This window comes from Bidens hawaiensis, unplaced genomic scaffold (genome assembly GCF_021521415.1).
Source record: "Bidens hawaiensis isolate Kalapana, Puna unplaced genomic scaffold, B.hawaiensis_p1.1 tig00002380_1, whole genome shotgun sequence".
NCBI classification, from domain to species: Eukaryota; Viridiplantae; Streptophyta; class Magnoliopsida; order Asterales; family Asteraceae; genus Bidens; species Bidens hawaiensis.
Window position 1 is genome coordinate 1,792,206 of NW_027491129.1, and position 22,796 is coordinate 1,815,001.

General features: G+C 35.9%; 2 protein-coding genes across 2 annotated transcripts; one reads left to right on the forward strand and one right to left on the reverse strand.

Annotated features, from left to right (window-relative positions):
- Positions 1 to 14,275: 14,275 nt before the first annotated feature.
- LOC143619037 (F-box protein At1g55000-like) lies at positions 14,276 to 15,303 on the forward strand. The gene is made up of 2 exons (XM_077091067.1): positions 14,276 to 14,668; positions 14,769 to 15,303. The coding sequence occupies exons 1-2, from the start codon at positions 14,357 to 14,359 to the stop codon at positions 15,132 to 15,134; spliced, it is 678 nt and encodes a 225-aa protein (XP_076947182.1). The 5' UTR covers positions 14,276 to 14,356; the 3' UTR covers positions 15,135 to 15,303.
- Positions 15,304 to 15,825: 522 nt separating this feature from the next.
- On the reverse strand, positions 15,826 to 19,858 carry LOC143619051 (putative linoleate 9S-lipoxygenase 5). The gene is made up of 8 exons (XM_077091079.1): positions 18,977 to 19,858; positions 18,561 to 18,847; positions 17,777 to 18,344; positions 17,592 to 17,677; positions 17,405 to 17,512; positions 17,021 to 17,325; positions 16,678 to 16,941; positions 15,826 to 16,611 (listed from the first exon to the last, which is right to left on the reverse strand). Exons 1-8 carry the CDS (start codon positions 19,197 to 19,199, stop codon positions 15,858 to 15,860), a joined length of 2,595 nt encoding a protein of 864 aa, XP_076947194.1. The 5' UTR covers positions 19,200 to 19,858; the 3' UTR covers positions 15,826 to 15,857.
- Between the last annotated feature and the right edge of the window lie 2,938 nt (positions 19,859 to 22,796).

The window sequence follows — 22,796 nt, forward strand, 5'->3', positions numbered from 1 at the left end:
TGTATGTGGCTCAACCACCAGGTTTTGAGGATCCCATGTATCCAAGCAGGGTGTATAAGTTGAACAAAGCCCTTTATGGATTGCATCAGGCTCCTAGAGCATGGTATGATGAGTTATCAACTCATTTACTTTAAAATGGCTTCACAAGGGGAGCCATTGACAAGACACTCTTCTACAAAAGACAAGGGTCAGATTTGCTGCTTGTACAAGTCTATGTTGATGATATCATCTTTGGATCTACAGATGAAAATATGTGTTTGGAGTTTGAAGAGGTGATGAAGTCCAAGTACAGCATGAGTTCCATGGGTGAAATGAATTTCTTTCTGGGACTGCAAGTTCAACAAAAGGATGAAGAAATCTTCATTCACCAAGCTAAGTATGTGCAGGACGTTTTGAATAAGTTCAACTGTCATGATTACAAGGCTGCCTCAACTCCAATGGACACCAAAGAAAAGATGATAGCTGATGAAAAGAAGGAGTCAGTTGATGAACATGAATACAGAGCCAAGATTGGATCACTAATGTATCTGACTGCAACAAGACCAGATATCATGTTTGTTGTTTGTGTATGTGCTAGGTTCCAATCAAACCCAAAAGTCTCCCACATGAATGCTGTGAAAAGAATATTCAGATATTTAAAGGGAAGTCCAGACTTAGGGATTTGGTATCCAAAGAACCAATCCTTTGATCTGATTGCATATACAGACAGTGATTATGATGGATGCAATATGAGTAGAAAGTCAACATCAGGAGGATGCCAGTTTTTGGGTGAGAGGCTAGTGTCATGGCAATGCAAGAAACAGACCACAGTGTCAATCTCAACTGCAGAAGCTGAATATGTTGTTGCATCTGCCTGCTGTGCACAAGTTCTCTGGATTCAGAATCAGATGCTGGACTATGGTTTGAACTTTCTAAACACCCCTATTCTCATTGATAATACTGCTGCATATTTTACTGTTAAGAATCCTGTGCAACATTCTAAAACTAAGCACATTGAAATCAGACATCACTTCATCAGAGATTGCAGTGAAAAAGGTTTGATTGAAATGCAAAGAGTTGATACAAGTGATAATCTGGCTGACCTATTCACCAAACCACTTGATAGAACCAGGTTCAACTTTCTTTTGAAAGCCCTGGGAATGATCAACTCTGATGAAATCTGATTAAGGATGTGTGCTTGGTTGTGTACCTCTATGTGCTACTTGAATATTTTAGAAGAGGTCACACAAGTTGAATATGTTGCTGAATATGTTGTTTAATATGTTTTGATTATGTCACTGTTTTGATGTTAACTGATAGGTGCTTGAGTAACTATATGTGCAATTTGGTTTAAATTGATGATAATTCTTGACTATCATGTTAACTAATCTGATGTTATGATAAGTAGTTTGATCTGTTTAGGTGAGATTAACTGCTTATATAATGTCATGAGTAATCACATGTTTATGGTTACTTGAATATGTTCTTAATCTGATCTTCTGAAGTTGTTAAGATAGAATAGACATTGAATGTGAGTACAGTCTGTTTTTCTTGATGATGAAAGAATGATTAAGATTTGAGTATGTGATGCAACTGTTTATGTCAAAATGTGTTTTATGACAAAATTAAGTGATAAAATGAATTTTCTAATGAATTTTGCATAAATACTATATTTTGGTCAAAACATGAGCAAGTTGATTAATGGTGTAGAGATATGATAAGATTATTCAGTTCAAGCTTTTAAGAAGCTTAAAAGAAGGATTTTTTTTAGAAAAGTCTCAAATAGTTGTTCTTGCTGAAAACTATGTCATTTGCCTAGTTGGAAGGACATGCACTTGTGTATGTTTGGTCCTTAAATCTCTCAGATTCAAAGGATAGCCATTGACCTGAAAACTGAATGCATTTGGGGCAATTATGACTTGTTTCTTATTCCTTCACTTAAAACTATGTCAATAGCTCTGACTTTGAAAGGACATATATTTACATGTATGTTTGGTCCTGTTGACCACTTTTGGTCAAACAGGATAGCCATTAACCTGACAATGAAGAGATATTGGGGTGATTGAATATTAAACTGTGTTTATTGGGAAATGATAGTACATTGACTACTTAGCTGATCATATGGAATTAATAGGCTAAAAAGGCCTTAGTATAGTCATTAACATGTATGGTTGCTTTCCCATGATGATGTAAACTCTAAGGTGATATATATACACAATGGATATGCTAATCTTTATGTGGAGATGCATAGTTGTTTTGCATGTCTCAAGATAGATCTCTCCGAATGATATGGCAGAAAAGTGATTACCCAGTCATACACAAGCCTGTTGTTATTTGGTCAACCAAAATGAAACATTTTTTTTGACAAAGAACATGCTTTAATAAAATTTGAGAAAATATCAAAAAAAGGGGAAGAATGAATAAATCAACCAAAAGTTGATAAATGTTTTAAATATTTTATCAAACAAGAGGGTTTCAACAAGAACTACAAAGATGTTGACAAAAATTGTCTCATCTTGAATGAAAGGCATGTTGATAACTGTAAGTCCAACGTTCAACCTCTATACATGTTTGAATATCAAAAGTCCAAAAATACAATAAGTTCTGTCATACAAAAACTATTTTGACCAAATACAGAGGTTGGAGTCAAATTGGGGTGATCTGGGGAAAGCCAAATAAGCTTTTTGAGAAGAGATATGAGGCATCAGAACACAGTGTTAACCATTAATGCATTATGCTTTAATTGAACCTTAATCATATCACCAAAGAGATGAAAATCATGCTAAGTTTATACCTGTTGTTAACGTATCTAAGTTGTCATAATAATGCTAAGAGTGAAGTTTTGAGAAAGCTACTTAGTCAATATGATCCCATTCCTGAGATCTTTTCAGTTTATAAAAGAAATTGTTTTGAAGTGAAGTATAACTGAAAGTTGATCTCTTAATGCACCATTTGCTCTTAAACTATGTTCTGCAATGATACATAACTTAGAAATGTCTTTGACAAGTGGTTTAAGTCAAAAAGTGTTGCATTTTGCCTAAAATAGGTTGAATATGTAAGTTCGAGTAAGGTTTGATAATTATCAACCTTCTTGAGCACAAACTGTTTGAATATGTATTTTCGGGTAAGGTTTAACCTTTCCAAGTACAAAACAGTTGATTATGTCTGATTATGTAAGTTCGAGTAAGGTTTGATAATTATCAACCTTCTCGAGCACAAACTGTTTGAATATGTATTTCGGGTAAGGTTAACCTTTCCGAGTACAAAACAGTTGTCTATGTGTGAATATGTTGTTTCGGGTAAGGTTTGATAGTTTTCAATCTTTCCGAGTAAGCTTAGTCATTTCTGACTAACTTTATGATTTTCGAGCATGCTTTGAAGTGTTTACACTTTACGGGTAGAGTACACTGTTGTACTCACTTCCCGAGCAAGCTTGAAGTCTTGAGATGATTATGTGTTGAAATAGCTAACTGTTAACAAGAAACTCTTGTTTCGAGTAAGCTATGCATGTTATATGTTAGCTTCGAGTAAGCTATGCATGTTATATGCTGATTGTGTTTTCAAGCAAACTTTGTGAACTTAAGTAAGTATACCGAGTAAGCTTTGTATGAATATGTTGTTAGAAAAGACTTGTTAATCTTCCGGGTATGCTTAGATGTTACTGTTTAAGTTTGTCATTTTCGGGTATGGTTTGATATGATAAGTTCCCTCGAGCAAGGGCATACCTGATGATTGAATGTGTTTATCCTAGCAAGCTTAGTGCTAACTTAGGATTTTCGGGCAAGCTCTATGAAATTTTAGATTATGGCACACTTAAATGTCTGTGTTTAATTTCATTTCGAGCATGCTCTGTGATATGTGTGTTTATGATTTCTTTGAAATTACAAGTCTTTTCAGGCAAACTTTGTTTACCGAGCACACTTTATATTTCGGGTACACTTGTGTTCCTTCAATATACTTGGTAATATTCAAAACTTAACTTTCCGAGTACACTGTCTGCTAGAATTTGGTTTCGAGCACACTTTGTATTATATGAAAGTTATTCGGGTATACTTTGCATAAGATTGTTGTCCGAGCACACTTTACATTTGAAAGAGTGTTCGAAGCACAATCTTCATACAATCATACTTGAATGAATGCATTGATTGAATATGTGAGTTGGTATGACGAAATTCTTTAGATTCATACTTGAATGAATATGTTGTTTGAATATGTTAGTTAATATAACAAAATGTGATTATGATTTTTAGGGCTCATGCTAGATAAGTTTTAATTTGAATTTGAGAAATCTTTGTGAGAATCTTAATTGATTCTTAGTGAGAATGTTTATTTGATAACAATATTTGATTATTTGCCTTGTGATTAATTTCTCAAGAAATCAAGTATTTCGGGTAAGCTTTCTTCATTATGTCTTAACTTTAAATTAATTTACTTGATCGGGCATGGTTTGAAATTAAAGAATTCGAGCAAACTGTATATTCAAAATGAAAATCTTTTCGAGTAAAGTTTGACCGAGTAAGGTTTGTTAGTGGAAGTAGACCGAGTAGACTTTGAATAAATTAATTTTTCGAGTAAGGTCTTATGATTTTAAATGAGATTAAATGTTTTTAATATATCAAGTGGATAACGTTACTGGTTGACAGCTAGTAATTCACAAGAAGACAAAAAGCATTTAAAACCCACTTTCAAAATGTATAAAAGAGGGACTTAGGCAAATTTTTCTACATTATTTCCCTCTATCTCTCTCCTTCCGCTGCAAAACCTCTCTTACTAAGAAAAATAACCGACTTATCGAATTCAAGATTAATCCAAACCCTAATTTTTATCAGCCACTAATTCCGACTCGGTAAGCATAAAAAATTATGTTTTCCGATCACGATTAGATTGTAATATAACTTGATTATGTACTCGAGTACTAACACTCTGTTTATGTGTTTAGGTTATTAATTTGTCGAAGAACAGGTTCTTGAAGAATTCTTTCTTTCTTCTTCATTTTTATAACTTGAAATTGTCTAAAGTATTAAACTTTATGTCCAATTTCACTTTGAATGTGTTTGTTTATGTATTACAGATATGGCAGATAACGAGCCAAAGTATGTTTTTGAGCCAAAGCACAATATGTGTGCGTTACTACAAGTTACACCAGAAAATGAATTGATGGCTCGTATGATTTTATGGATGGCGCGGTCAAATATCAGCTTCGCTCTCACTGAATGCCCAACTATTTACCGAAATCACTCCTTGGACTTCTGGAGATCAGCAGAGCTAGTTGAAGACAGTAATGAAAGACGAATAGAGGCAACCGTGGCCAGACAGGAGATACAGATCACTGAAAGGTTGATCAGAAGATGTTTAAGACTGAATGACGATGATCACAATCACATCAGCTTCAATACAAAGCATCTATTGAAGATTTTCAAAGAAACAATGGGGTATCAAGGAAATGTCCATGAGGGACAGTTTCAGAAGGGTCTGTTTCCGATGCTATACAGATTCCTTATTCATCATATCATTCATGGATTTGCTCCGAGGAAGGGATCATGGACTCTGATGAGTCATGATCTAGCAAATGCCACAGTTGGAACTATCTTTGATCTGCCCTTTAACTTTTCCAAGATGATTTTTGATGGGCTAGTCGGGAATCTAAAGAAACCAGAGAGAAGAAGATTTTTGCAGTACCCAAGATTCCTGCAGATCATATTCAACAGCACATTACAAGATTTACCAACAATTGGAATCACTCATAAACTGCAGGATCCAGATGCTTACAAAAGAATAAAGAATCCTGGTGTATCTAACACTTTTGATGCAAACATTCCATTTGAAATTTTACCTTGGTTACTAAACCATGATCTGGCTGTTATGCCTGTGCCTGAGCTGACCTCAGAGGAGGAAGAAAGGAGTGATGATGAGAGTGCTGAAGGAGACTCTGATGATGATGTTGATGGAAATGACGGTGGAGATGGTTTGGAGATGGAGATGATGGCACCTGAACAGGGGGAGCAAAGAGAAGAAATTGAACAACCAATCCCAACACTACCACACTCACCACCACCAACCTCACCACATCAAACACCACCTCAATCATTTAACTTAGACCAACCTGAAACCTACACACAACACTCACCACAACCACATACTTCACCACTTATAAGCCAAATCCAATCAGAACCATTTATACCTAGCACACAACATACACAATCCCCATCCATCACTGAACAACCCACCTATGAGCCATTCCCTACAACCCCACCCTCAAGCCAACAAGATAACAAACTTCAAAGAAATATTGATCTAATGTTGGAAAATGCTGAGTTAAAAATGAGAATTGAGGAGGTGTTGAAAGAGAATCAGGAGTTGAAAATGAGGAATGAGGAAGTGACTGGAGAGAATGTGATGTTGTTGCAGAGACTAGTAGAGGTTGAATTGTTGATTCTAACCCTGGAGCAGGAGGTTGAGAAGACCTCAGCTGCCCCAAAACAGGGGGAGAATATAAATGATGATGATGTGGGTATGACTAATGCAGAAAGTATTGATAATATTGATGGTTTGAAAATGATTATGAATGAATATGATGTTAGTGATGAATCTGAAATGGAAGTGAGAGAAGAAGTAATCAATGATGATGATGAGAATGTGCTAACAGAAGAGTTGACTGATATTGTGGATGAGGAAATGACTGTAGAGAATGTGAATGAGAATGCTACTACTGAGGAACTGATAAACACTGAACCTGAAGATGATCAAGAAGTTAGTTCCAAGAGAGCAGAGCATGATTCCGAATTAGATCAACTGTTCAAGGAAATTGATGAATATGAAACTTCTGATGAAGAAGAAGATGAAGAGCAGTTGAGAAAAAGAAAAGAAAAGGGTAAAGGGATAGCAACAGAGGAAGAGCCTGCTGTGTATGTTGAAAAATATGTATCCTTTGTAGATACTGCTGCTGCTGCTCTTGCTGAGAAAGAAAGACTGATTAAAGAGTCAATGGAAAGGGAAGCAATTGCCCATTCCTTGACAGAAGAAGAGTTAGCACAGCAGGACTTATTGATCAGACAAGCCAACATTGAAAAAGAACTGACTGAAGATGAGGCTGATCAAGAAGTTATTGAGGTATTGATTAAGATGAAAAGGGTTGAGGAAGTGGACAACTCCTTGGGCACTGTGGTCAGCATGTTTCAATCTAAAAGTCAAACATCAGAAACTGCTGCTGAACCAACTACTGATATAATTCCTGAAGAAGAAATTGGTGAGTCAATTGCAACTATGGCTGCCAAGAAATGGGTTGAACAAGTAAAAGAAGACATGAAAAAGAACCCTACTGGTAACTGGGGAGAAAGAAGATTTGAAAAGACTTATCAAAGAAGAAAGAGATCTTCTGAGCAGACTAATGATGAACCAATCAGGGCAATTCCCTTGCAAACACTGAAACCAGGAGAAAAATTACCACGGGTCCCTGATGTTAATGTTCCTGATGTTAATGTTACTGAACCAGAGCATCCTGCCTCTGATGAACCCAAAATAGATGCCATGGTTGATCTATCAGATGATGAGGAGGATGACTCTGAGGAGTCTGATGAAGAGGGTGATGACAACCCTGATCAAGGAGGTAAGAAAGTTGGTACAAGCTCCACTGCTGAGACCCGTCAAGCTAAAGAGACTTATATTCAAAGGGGCATTATTGAAATTAATGCAGAGGAAGTCTTAAAGAAGGTTGAGAAGAGAAAGAAAAATACTGAGAATTATAAGAACTATTTGAAAGTCAGAGGTTATCCTGAAGCTGCCCTGGAAAAATACACTATGGACCAAATTCAAGATCTCTACAACAGTGAGAAAGAGATAGTTTCACAAAAGTTTGTAAAACAGGATGATAAGGTTGAACTGGAAGAATTAAAGAAGAAATATGATGGTATGTGTGGATATTTGATTGAGAAAGGCATGAAGCCTGAGGTTGTGAGAAATCTGAGCAAAGAGGCAGTATTTGACCAATATTCCAAAAGGAAAGAGAAAGAGTTGAAAAGGGTCTATACTGAGAGCACAATTCAAACTGAACTACCTGATGAGCCTCCAAAGAAGAAAAGAAGAATTCAGACCTTAAGGGAGAAGGATAAGGAGCAAGTCAAACCTGTTGAAATTCCTATCCCTCATGATGATGTCAAACCTAAACAAGAAACTGAACCATTCATGCCTTGGGAGAATGAGGAAATGATCAGCATCCTAAGAAACATAATGATCAACAAGAGAGGGATGACTGAAGCAGATTTCAATGTTTTGGAGAAAGAGGATTTGAAGACTCTTTTCTATCTACAAAAAGATGAGTGGGAAAAAGCATTAAGGGAGGGAGAAAATCCCAGATACTATGTTGATGGCAGATTTGTACCTGCTGGACTAGCAAGAACTCCAGGAATGATCAAAATGTTAACTGAATTGGAGGCAGCAAGACATGACATTGTGGAAATAGCAAATCTTCCTACTGAGATGGTGGAAGCCATATTTGTGAAAACATTCAACTTGGGACCTCAAAAGCCCAAGAAATCAATTCTATTCAGACCTCCAATCCATCAAAGATTACCAAGAGGAAGAGGCCAAGGAGGAAGAGGAGAATCAAGCAGCTCAGCACAACAAAGAACAAGACCACAGTCTGATGTGGATCTACCAAGAGAGCTCTACTATGATTCAGTAACTGATACTCTGAAGGTGATCATGGAAAGTAGGCAGTTGAGGGAAATTATTGTGAGAAGTGACTTCAGAGAATACAATGAAGAGCAACTGAGGAGAATGGAGTCACTTCATCTTTATGATTTCAGGGACAGAAGCAGATCTGCAGGGAGACAAATGAATGACTTATCTAAATACCTGTATGAGCAAGCTGGAAATGGGTTTAGGTTCTTAAAAGACAACATAAGCAGAGGCGCAGCTTCAATGAACAAAGCAAGAAGATCTGCAAAGATAAAGAAGATGGATATTGCTGAAAGAAACTTTAAGATGTATGTCAGAGATGAAGACCCACTGTCCAACATGAGTAAGTGTATAAGTTTAAGAAGAAGAATGAAAAGGCCAAACTACACTGTACAGAAGAATGGCATCATTGCTCAAGTTGAATACAAGGAAAATGGAGAATATGCATTGATGAATTCTGATGGAAAGGTGCTGGCTGTGATAAAGAGAGATGCAGATCTTGCTTGCTTGCACAATGAAGATCTAGCTGATATTAGAGACTTGGTGATTCCAGAAAGACACACTCACTACCAAGTGCTTAATATCTTCAGAGAAAGAGTAGCATCTGTAATCCAAATGAAAAGACAAGCAGCCTACAATGAAAGGAAAAGACAAAATAGATAGAATAGGCTTTGCTTTGTAATGTCTTCGGACAAACCTTTGATTATGTAATTTTTACTTATGTAATTTGATTATGAAATTTGATGTGTATTTTGCTAAGTGTAAGTAACCATAGAGTGTTTTGGGTCAGCTGAGGTGTTCCAATCTAGGGGGAGATTGTTGGGTCAAGAGTTTGACCCAAATAAGGAGACTTGACCTAAACGAAGAATATGAAAGATTGGAATCTTCTCAACCTCCTCAGAAACTGCTAAGTATTGAATCCGAGCACACCTTGGACCTTCGAGTAAGCTTTTACTTAGCCGAGTACGAGATTTTGCCTCCCGGGCAAGGTTTACTTCAAATAGTCTTCTTAAGCGGATATCCGAGCAAGGTATGCTTTTTAGTGATTTCCGAGTAAGGTTCATTAATTTGGCATATCCGAGTAAGGTTCACTTTGTCAAGCAGGGTTGTTCTTCAAGACCAAGTATTTTACTCTTCCGAGTAAGGTTTGGTCAACCAAGTCCAAGAAACCAAGTAATTGGAAGACCGGGCAAGGTATTATTTAATAATTATGGTCCTAGTATACTTGATGAGTTGATGGAATATCTCTAAGTTATATCGAGTAAGGTTCTGCTCAAGTAAGGTATGTACTCCCGAGTACGCCTTATCAATAAGTTGTTCAACTGACAATGAGCCGAACAGGATCATAGAAGAACAAGGTTGCTCGTAAGGATTTGTCGAGCAAAGTTTGATAAGTCCAAGAAGATTGAAGTCTACTCGGTGAATATTTTACTTGGTAAAATATTCTTTAAGTAAAGTCTACTCGGAAACTGATTCCGAGTACACTTCTATGTTTACCAAGTCTGAAGGAAGGCCGAGTACACTGCGTACCCGGAGACTGAAGTTTAATGAAAAGCCTACCCGGAAGACTTGTTTTACACTTAGTATATTTTTGAATATGTAAATTGAATATGTACTATCGGATAGGGTTTCTAGAAGGAATGGCAGCTGTCTTAGGTTGGCAGGCCTATAAATAGAATAATTAGGGCACGCCGCCAAAAGAAGAGACAGAGCACAATACGGATAAGACCGACACATTAATTAAGAGAATATTTTGTGTGTGACGGCTGTCATAGGATTCCTTCTAAACCCTAATCGATTATCCTTTTGTATGATTAACATTATATAAATGGAAATCTTTTGAGTGAATCCTTCGTGTGTCTTCGTATTTTGAATATTCATTGCAACCGTATGTTTGTTATTGATTCCGCCTTTAACAAACGGTCATCTTTCTAAACATAGTAACTCGTCATTAACTCGCTTGTCAACACGATTAATTTTGTGTGAGTTATGACTTGATTGATTAATATCCGATCCGAAACGACCTGACATTGTGGGGTACCAGGCACAGTTAGATGCCTAGCTATCCCATTAGTCTTGAGAAATTGATTGAATAGATGACAACAAAACTCAAGACCATTATCTGTCCTAAGCTTTTAACCTTTCTATCAGTCTGAGTTTCAACTAGTACTTTCCAATCCTTAAACTTATTGAAAGCATCATCCTTAGTTTTTAACACATATACTCAGACCCTTCTAGAAAAGTCATCTATTATGGACAGAAAATACCTTGAACCACCAAGTGTTGGAACTTTCGAAGGTCCCCAAAGATCTGAGTGAACATACTCCAAAATCCCTTTGGTTGTATATCTGCCCCCTTTTAAACTTCATCATTTTGGCCTTCCCCAAAACACAATGTTCACAATATTCGAAGTCACAGCTCTTTAAATCAGTAATCACTAGTTGCTTCTTTAACTCTAGCATACCTTGATTGCTCATATGAACAAGTCTCCTGTGCCATAACACATCTGTTAGATCACCTTTTGAAGATGCAACTGACATAGATCCCATGATTACTCTTCCATCTAACAAATAGATGTTGTTGTCCTTCTTGGTTCCTCAACTTCACCAAGGATCCCTTTATAACATTGGCTATTCCACCCCAATGTGATAACCAGATTTTTCAAAAGTCCCTAAAGAGATCAGATTCCTCTTTAGTTCTGGAATATACTTCACATTTTTCAACTCCACCTCAATACTATTATCAAGTTTAAATGATACTGAACCATGTCCCATTATTTTACATGGCCTATCATCACCAAGTTTTACTGTACCTTTATCTTCCTGTTGTTAATCTTGGAAGAATTCCTTATTGGGTGTCATATGGAATGAACAACCTGAATCCAACACCCACTCATCCCCTGTCCCTTCCTTAGATACAACATATACATCTGCTATATCAAAGTCATTAGATGATCCTTCTTTATTGTAATTCCCATTATCTTTTGACGAGTTTGAATCACCATTCTTTTTATTCCTCTCAGGGCAATCCCTCTTAAAATGCTTTTCATAATTGCGGAGACAACATCTTTTCTTGAATATGGACTTTGACTTTGATCTTGAAGGATTCTTGTTCTTAAAACCCTTTGTTCTGGTCTTCCTCTCATAAACAACCCATCCCCTGCTTCCTCTTGAACATCAGTCCGTTTCTTTAATTCTTTAGAATTCATTGCAGCCAACACCTATTCCATAGAGAGATCCTCTCTACCATACATTAGGGTGTCAAAGAAATGCTCATAAGAACTTTGCAAAGATGTTAAGAATATGATGGCTTGATCCTCATCGTCAAGTTTAACATCAATATTTTCCAAATCAAGCACCAATTTGTTATACACATCAGTATGATCATCTAAAGATTTACCGGATGACATATGCAAAGTATACAACCTTTTCTTTAGGTACAGCCTATTCGCGAGTGATTTCGTTATATAGAGACTCTCCAATTTTGCCCAAATTCCGGCAGTCGTGGTCTCCTTAGAGACTTCCCTCAGCACACGATCACCGAGTGAAAGAATTATAACACTATGTGCTTTTTCCACAATATCTTTCTTCTCCCTATTCGTGAGAGCCGCTGGTAAATTTGCTTCACCGACGAGAGCATCTACAACCCCCTGGTGTACCAATAATGCCCACATCTTCAATCGCCATAATCCAAAATCTTTTTTCCCATTGAACTTTTCAAAATTAAACTTTGTTGAAACCATCTTCAATTTCTCGATTAACAATCGACAGAATTCTTTGAATCAAGAGCCGTCACCGAGCTCTGATACCGATTGTTGCAAGAACACCCAAAGAATTAAAGATGAAATTAAGAAGATAAGCGGAAGCCAGATGATTCAATCTTATTCAACAAACGAAATCGTATGATTACAATTATGAAACCAGAAAAACAATTACAATATGAAACCCTAATTCATAACGAATTAGGCAGAGAAAGAAAACAGAAGTGCAAGAGAACTGAAAAATTAATCTGAGCCCCAATCCCCAATTTTGTTAGACATAACTAACCACCTGTGACCGTTAGCCAACTAGAACAGAGAAAAGGCCACATTACCCTTATTGCCATTTGCTAATTAATTTCAACCATTGTCAGGTTAAACCCGTGTACTTTGAATACTTGTTGCACGACCCCTCCAACACATGACCATGAGACTATTGATCCCACCCATATGTAATAACCAGCCACCTTAGCTTTCTTGCAACTTGGGAGATTTAGCAACCGATCAAACTTAACACTCAAAGGCCCTAAGCTGGTTCAGTTATCCAACAAAAAGCGGGAATCCGAACCTGATCCAACTTCACATTTGTGAGGAAGGATATCAACCATTAGACCAATTTGTCATGGGTGGGTATATCTTTAAAAGTAGGTGTTGCCTTTTGATCTAATGGCATGTGGTGATGGTTAAGGCTTAGAATCTTAAGGTCTCAAGTTCAAAACTCGACTCAAGGGGGGGGGGGGGAATGCTGGAGCGTGAAAATAAGCATAAACAGTTGACATCATGTCTTAGAAAGACTCACTTGTATATTGAAGTAATGATATTAAGAAAAAATATATCAAAATCAGGGGTTTGGGTTAGACATGAAAAAGAAAAAGAAATAATGACTAAGAACATACCCATTCCATACAAATATGTAACAGTTATTTGCAAGGAGAGAGAAAATATAATGATAAACGTATAAAAAATATTTTCTAATTGAATAAGAAAGATAAAATACAATGATTTTTAGTGTAATCTTAATCTTATATATATATATATATATATATATATATATATATATATATATATATATATATATATATATATATATATATATATATAACGAAACCTTTAAAAGCTCGCTGGTTACTTCCCATCTCATATCAGGCCATCAGATTGTTTTATTTGTAAATGAAGGCTTCTCATGCATTTGACCCGACTTCACAGGTATGGGTCTCACTAAACCAAGATAGCCCTTAAACGGGTTATAACATCTCATTAAATTAATAATTAATCTCACCATATATTTGATATGAAATCCTATAAAATAGAGATGTACTAAAAATTAAGATCCGATTTTCTAAAAGATACTATTTATAATTAAGTAACAATTTTATAGTAAAAATAAGCAGGTCATGGTTATCATCAAAACAAATAAATTTTAAATCGAGTTATAACATCTCGTTTATTTATTTGTGAAACCCTTTCACCATTTAATTATCAAACCTTAAGTATATTTTTAAATTTTTTGCAATAAACAAAATTAATACAAAAAACTATATAACAACTAAAAACGAATAATTTAAAACAACTCCTACAAATATGAATATACGATAAAGAATTGGTTGAGAATGTTATTCATATTAAAAATCACTGCATTTTTTCTGTTATGCTCGATAAAATGATGCATTTTATACATTTATCATTATATTTATTCTCTTCTACTTTACAAAAATTTTCAGAAAATATTTAAAGATTTTATATAATATAAACATAAAGCCAAAGTTTCCTAACATATTTTCAAAGAACCGGAGATATTTAGTTGTTTTTTAATTTTGTTGAAAGGTAAATTAGTTATCCACGTAAGACGACTAGTACTTGTGAATCTAGAAATGGGATAGGAGGAAGACATCCATCAATCAATCAACCAGTCCAGCAACAAACATCATCTTCTATGGCAGTGCGATGAATTCGAATTTCGAGGCTCTAATCTGCAAAGATATCTTGCGTACCATCTTCGAAAAGCTTCCGGTGGCAGACCTAGCACGATCCGCATGCGTATGCAGGCTGTGGCGGTCCCTGGCCTCCGATAGGGAGATCCACGTTAGGGCTTTCATGGCCCCTTGGAAACTCAAGCAATTGATTGGGAATCCTACTTCTGCTGCCTTCTGGAGAGATAATAATAATAATAATAATAGCCTCTCTCGATTCGCTATTTCACATCGCTTGGCTCGCGCCGATACTCTTGCTAGCCTCGCCCTCAACTATTCCCTTCAGGTTATCCTCGATCTCTTTTTTTTTTTTTTATTTCACAGGGATAATAATAATAATATTAAAACTAGTTGATCACACATAAGCCATGTGGTTTCTTCTTTAGGTTACTGACATAAAACGCCTCAACAACATGATGAGTGACCATGGGATACATTCAAGGGACAGATTGCTGATCCCTGTAAGCACACCCGACATTCTGATCGATGGCACATGCTATATAGAATTAGATACCCATGCTAAAAGGGAAGTTGCAGTATTGTATCCTGAAGAGAGAACGCCGACACCTGTGTTGAATAAGGTTACATCTGAACCTGGAAAAAGAAGGGTGATTGATTCATTAAGGAGAAGCATGCATGTTGATGATGCTACCGCACACTACTACTTATCTTTATCAAATGGTGATCCCCGAGCTGCTCTAATGGAGTTTTCTGAGGATATTAGGTGGGAGACACACAATCGGTTGAACTAGAGTGGTCGCAGAGTTGACCTTTTGTGCTCCATCTTCTGATTTACATAAGTTTCATTCTCAATGCTGGTCTGTAATAAGATTTCTTTTGTTTACTCTGAATGTAAATTAGAGTTTCAAAGAAGGAAACATGCTTGTTTTAATGCTTTCTGTTGTTAATATGATATAAAACATTATGTGCTATTTTACTAGTTGGTTGTTCAGTAGAGGTGCACAAACCGGTTCGCTTTAAAACCGGTTTCTTTACCAGGCTATGATCGGTTTCTGAACTAGTTTTAGTTGATTTTTGACTACCCGTTTCGGTTTAAACCGATTTGGAACCGGTTTCAATGGTGAGAATTATAAAGCGGTCTTGAACCAATGGTTCCAAACCGGTTTGTATCTCGGGTCAGTAACGGGGTTTATCTGTTCACCTCTAGTTTTAAGTATGTTTATGTATAACCTTATAACTAGCAATCAATCATTGTTTCACTTATTAATCAAAACTGCTGTAATTACCACAAACAAATCATATTAAGATAACATAATTCAAACATCTTGTTATCAACAGAACTTTTTACAACAAACAAATCATATATAAATAACATAATTAAGATTTCTTGTAATCAAGAGAAATTTACAACAAACAAATCATATTTAAATGACATAATTCAGATCTCTTGTAATCCAGAGAAATTTACAACAAACAAATCATAATAATATAACAAACGTAAACTGAATATTGATTCATGTGGACACACTGTTAGGGATTCCCATTCCTGTAAGACCCTCTTTGCTTGATGGGTACAAAAGGGTATATGGTATTTTAACCGGTCCGACTCTATTCTTCAAAGTTTCGTCATTGTTCCTCTTTACAATTCTTTCCTCAATATTCATCAGTTTCTTGCCAAACATCTCAAAAGCTTCTAAAGGCACCGAATCCTTAGTCCATTCTTGACTCTCTCTTTGCCCAAGATAAACCTCATCTGATGTATGCCTTGACAATAACTCGATCAAAGATACACCAATAAGTGCTTGCAGCTGAGCGGTTATTGTTTTCAGAAACACGCCATCTGGATTCTCTTTAAGTTCATCATATTCTGGTGTGTTTGGTTCAGGCATGAGACGACGACTTAGAGTTGGACGATTAGGGAGAAATCCAGCATAAGCGTATTGACCGAAGTTGACTGCGGCATGAAGGGCAGAAGCCGACCATATGATTGTTGTACATGAGTCGGCTAAATCCTGAAAAGTATGCATTTCTGGCCACCATGTCTCGTTTTTCTTGTCGCCATGACCCTCTTCACGAACCTCCTTCCACCATGATTGGAGTTCGGTGTCGTTATGAACCATTTCATCACTCTTGTAGTAGAAACGACAATAATCGTTAACCCATGTTTTAATAGCAAACCAAATCTCAAGACCGTCGACAGCATATGGGTAGTCTTCAATCAGCAAACGAAGCCCGTGTGGAGAGCTTGAATCTTCAATCGCCATTCCCCTATTTGTTAAATGAGTTAGTATATATTAATAATGCATAGAATAATAGTAAATGATAATCGTATACCTTTTGACAAGATCAACAGGAAGTGCTTGGTCCGGGAACACCCAATCTTTGTATATTACAGATGACAATTCCATTGCATATCTTCCCGGGAAGACTGTTTGCTCAAGAATTCCACCACCATTGATAAGGATTTGCCTTGCAAAAGCATTTATGTTCATTGTATCCCGGAAGTGAGGGTGAAGAAGTTTATGGATCGGGTGGAGCACGCTTAATTGCCTATTTGTTGCAATCACAAATGGCTCGATAACACAATGCGTGTTTAACCTGTGAAAGTGTAATCACAAATGGCTCGATAACATGGCATTTATAAGTACTTGAATAAAATCTTGTTAAAAGTGTTTACCAGTGACTTATGAGTTGATGGACCCCGGAGTCATTAACGGCTACATATGCTTTGGCTAACTGCCAAATTGAACCTTCAACGCCATGTTCAGCTGGAGTGTACACTTTGTTAACAGCACCGAATTGATTTCCTTGTGGATGAGGCAAGCTTAGTTCAATTACCAACGGTTTTAGAGTTCCATCCTTTTGCAAAAACAACAAAGTTCGTGTGGCATAAATCTTGGTGGATGTTGCATTTATCAGTCTAACGTATGGCATCAAGGAATCATGGTGGTCCAATATAAATAGCTTGTTTGCCTTGATTGCCTGTATGACCAAAATTTTTAAACATATTAGAACCTTTTATTATATCCTAATTAACCTGCTAATTAATGTAGTGTTGTACCTCTTCTATATTCAAACCATCAAGATTTGCCTCAATGTGGGATGGCTTTATTGAACTATTTTGGTTATCATATACTTTGAAGTCGAGCTTGCTTGTTGGGGGGAACTCCTGCAAGTAACCGTTGAAGCAATCATCAACTGTTAGTTGAATTTCTAAACTTGCAAAGTATCATGCAATTTCAGTTTACCTTGAGTAGACGGATGCCAATTGGGTTGACACCTGCCAACATTTCTCTTGCAAATTCTTCATCTGTTCTCCATGCAGATTTATCCTCTGATTGGATAACATGTAACGTATCATTAACAATAAATAAAGAAAGTTATGCCCCAAAGAAAGAAAACATGAGTCTTGAGTTATAGATATGCATGGTACCTTCAATAACTTTTGGCAAGGGGAGTTTGGCAAGCCCCTCTCCATCTGTTTGAGAAAAATCTTTCAACAACTCAAAAGGGATGCTTTTTCTTATTTTTTCAAGCAAAGGGTTTTTAAGCAAACTGATCCCCCCTCCATAAGTCTTGAACACATCGTCAAACGAGTCGAATTCGTCATAGGTTGTGTCTAGAGCCTGAACCTCAGACACAAGGAATTGAAAAATGGATTTAAAACCATAACCAAGAAAATCAGAGAGTTTCAACTGTGTAAATCTTTCATCTTTAGGGACGTATATGTCTAAGCTCCTAAGAAGTGGAAGCCTGCTCTCGGTTTTAGGATCTGTTTCAGTCGGCGGTCTGCCAGTTCTCCCCCTACGAGGGTACGGGTACTCAGAAGACCCTCCAAGAACTGGCCTTTCGTTATCAGGATCTCCTAAATCATTATAAAACGCATAATCATAAACCCTGTCCCATTCCTGGAGCTCCCCGGATCCATTGCCTCTCAGAATGATTAATTCTTCTTGTCTATACGGAAGTATTAATTCTGGAGTCTCACTCGGTAGATATGCCTACAACAGTTCATGTGTTAGTAGAAACTTATGTTTCTCATTAAACTTAAAACGATTAAAATAAAGTGCGATTTTAGGATAAAGAAAAAGTTTGCTCTATCCTACTTTTCGCAGGCTCCCACATACCAATAGTTTGCTATGAGTGGGATTTTAATAGGTACATTAATTTGTTTGATAAAGTTAGGATAACTCATATATATATATAGCAAAAGTCACCTTGTTGGAAAAGAAGACGCGTTCCTTCTCGTAGCGTTTGGATGGATAAACCCATGAATTGCACACAAAATGAATTTGGCCATAATCAGGAACATCTTCTAGGGTGAGGGTTTTAAGAAAGAATTCACTATGGTGATTGTTTTTTACAACTAGTGCCCCAGGAAGTCCTATCTCCGCGTTCCATTCAAACTTAACTCCGTACTCCAGATCCTTGACTGATAGCTGAGTCGTCGTACTCCAGTCTTCAAGGATCGTTGGATTACCTACCTTCCCTCTCAACTTTCCTTCTGATCACAAAACAAAATAACTACTTATTGTATGAATTAATTAACATGATTACCTTTTAATGCTATATAAATTAAATAAAAAAACTATTAAACTAATTAATTTGCTCATGATACATATATAAGAAAAACCTGATTCAGGATGACTGGCACTAATGAGCTGGAATGAGATGTTTTGGCCAAAAAGCTCATGCACTCCATCAAGAACTGATGCGCCTATGTCGTTCACATCCAATACATTCTTCTTCTTTAGCACTACTTTTCCTTTCATCATTGTCTTCCCATCCTCCGGCATAACCGTCTTAACAAACATGTTCGCGATCAGTCTCTCTGATTGTTGCGACGTACCTTGCATATCAGTCTATCAATCCAAATCACGTACACAGATATATAGTTTTCAGTGTGGTGGATTTTCTGATGCCATGGTGTAGGTATTTATAGAGGAGGCAAGCAGTTTAATATTAATTATTTATGATGATTGTGCTCATTTTAAAGTCCTTAGCACCCTTAATGTGAAAATCTAAAAGACTCCATGATGGTATTATTAAACATTTTGACGAATGCTTGTTCGGGTCAAGAAAATATCAAATGATGGATAGGCAAGGCAAGGGAGACTAGTTATTCATTGGCTGCTAAAAGTTGGGTTGAAATATTGCCCACTGAATTAAATAAATGGCATGATGGCATTAATTAATTATTAAGTTTGGTACGTAAGTAGGTTTGGCTATTGTGATCATCAGATAACTCATCCTTTGTTTGCATCATTCTTATTTCAACACGGAATAAATAATTCCAATTCGCAAAATAGATCCTAAGGTACTGTATGTAGTTGACATATATTTTATGTTTCGTACAAGTCACATTCTAATATACTGACGGTGATTTTCTTGTTGAGCTGTGCGATAATAGCCTTAGACTACACTCATTTTATCTTTGGATGATCAAAATCAAGTTCTTAATGATTTCGAAATTCATCCATGCGCACGGATAATGTGGACTAAGCGGAAAAACTTAAAAGCAGACTCTACCGTTATGGAGCACGTCTACATATTTGCTTATGTTTACTAGCAGATAAATGAACCCCCCCCCACCCCCCCACACACACACTGAACTTTTCGTCAGCAATGCAATTTTTTTTTATTTTGTCGGTTTTTATATTTCGCTACCCCTGAAAAAAATATATAATGTTACTCCTGCTTGTTTAATGCCTATCAAATTAAAAGTTCAAAATAAATAAAACCCAACCAAAGTTTAAAGCCTAAACCAACTAACCCATTAACCATATTTCTTTTATGTTTCATTGTTTAATTTAGAGTTCAAAACTTAATTTTTCTTTTACCGTCTTTCATACAATTTAAGAGTATTCTCAGCCCATCCCTCATCTTCATCTCTATAATTATACCAAATATCGCTACATTTTTCTCTCATGTTCAATTAAGTATTTCTTTTTGTATAATTACCATTACAGTTTCTCTCTTTTTTACTTACAACCAATTTCAACAAATATTTAAAAACAAATTAGGACAAACAAACTTTCCCCAATATTTTTTTAAAACTAACTTTTCTCTCTTCCATACAACAATTCACAACCCAACCCTATAATTTGCAAAATTCTCTTACATATTTTTAGGGGATGGAATGAGAATAAACCAAAAAAGAAACACGATAATAAATAAGTTTAAACATATGGGGTGTAGAATTCTCATATTGGGATTTTGAAAGCTTAAGATCGAGTCATCACAACTTCTTCTTTTCCCTTATCAAACGTGCCTCTTTCGACCACACAAATTAAAACATTGTTCAAATACTCATCACCTATTTGATTGCACAAATCCGTTTTGATAAGCTTCATTTTAGAAGATAAAAAAAAACATTTTAATGGTTGCAACCGTAAAACCGACACTAGCTTTAATATTCGATAAACCTTAAGGAAAATGGCATGCTTTTTGGTTTACCAAACATTGAAGCTAACATTGGTTTTATTGGTTGCAACCGCAACTGTTGAAAGGTTTTATTCTAAAATAAAGCTTATGAAGACGAGATGTGCAATCAAATAGTGATGATTATTTGAACAGTGCTTTAATTTGTGCGATCGAAATAAAAACACTTGATAATGCAATAGAAGATTATGTAATGGCCCGATTTCAAACTTTCAAAAACCGAAGAGGAGAATTTTGCAACCCATGTGAATAAATTTATTTATTGTGTTTTTATATTTGTTATGTTTACATAAACATGTAAAAAAAAGTTTGAAACGTTACCCTGGGATTTTGTTATGTATCTTTCAATGTCCCCCCCTCTCTCTCACACACACACACACAAACACACATATACATATGGTGGGGTTCATTGGGGAAACACACACACAAAAAGTGGGGTACCTAAGCATTGGTAGTAACCGATTCGAGATGTTAATCTCCCGATAGACCTGTAGAACGGGTTAGTCTCCAAGATCAAATGAGAATAAGAGAAACCGGAGATGGAACAATTTTATTCTCATTTTTCGTATTCTTTTTCTCAACGGAAGATTACAATTTATAGAAAAATCAAAACATAAAGATAGAAAAGGATAAACAATAAGGAAACCTAATTAGAATATAATAAAGAAACTAAATAACAAATAAATTTAACTATTACTTTGCTTGCAAGAAAAGTCTTTTGTATCAAAATTAAGATGTTAAGCATGGATAATAGTATGATCGTATCATGCATCATACAAACGAACTACGCATGAACGAATTATAGCAACGTTTGAACCGTCTCATTGAACCTTAACTAAAAATCCTAAACCCTAAATAGGTTTTGTGAAGTTTTAATAACTTCTAATAGTGTTTGCAAAGTTTCGTTGATGTAGGAGACAATTGGTGCTATTAAATAAAGTGTAGTATATGATATGACGATTTGTGGAGGTTTGTTATTGTGAGTGCTCTAAGGTAAAGTGAGACTAATAATTCATGCTCAACATTAGCTACTAAAAATTAGGGGTGTAAACAAGTCGAGCCTAACCGAGCTCGAGCCCAACTGGCAGGAGCTCAGGCTCAACTCATACGCTACTTACACAAGTACAAAATCGGGCTTCGGTGACACACAAAAATCGTCACCGTAGGTAGTTTGTGATGATTTTTTTCCGTTAAATATGTCACCAAAGGTCACGCCATTGTAGATGTTGTTTGGTGACACACAAAAAATCGTCACTATAGCATATAAAAATCAGTCACCGTAGAGTAGAGTTATCACTATAGACCAGTGATTTTTGTTCCAATTTTATCAAATAATGTTAATATAAACCCTTTTCAGTGACACATGTTTTTTTGGTTAGTGGCAATATATCAACAATTGGTCACATGAATTTTTTTTCAATGTGACGTTTTGCTTGAAATTTGTCACATTACACTATGTTCAGTGTGACTATTGGTTGGTTTTCGATCACAATTAGAAATCAAATTGTTAATCTAAGTTGTGACTATTACATACTTTCTATTGACACAACAAAAATGAAAATGCGACCGAAAACGTTTAATATAAACTTGTCTTATTTTTAGTGTCACTGTTGTGTATCTTTTAGTCACACTAACTTTGAAAATTTCTTATTACATTTTATTTAGTGACATATATTACGTAGTTACATGACCCTAACACACTTGTTGTCACACTATTATTAAATAAATGTGAGTTTTTATCATATGTAGTTAGTTATCACACAATTGTTAATCTAAGTTGTGACTATTACATACCTTCAAGTGACATCTCTTATTTTAAGTGTCATTGTTGTGTATCCTTCAGTGACACTATCTTTGAATATTTGTTGTTACATTTCCCTTTAGTGACATATATTACGTAGTTACGTGACCTTATAACATACTTGTAGTCACAGTCTTTTCTAAAGACTGTGACTGTTTATGGGATGTAGACACAAATATTTATATAGGCAGTGATTATATGTAGTTAGTTA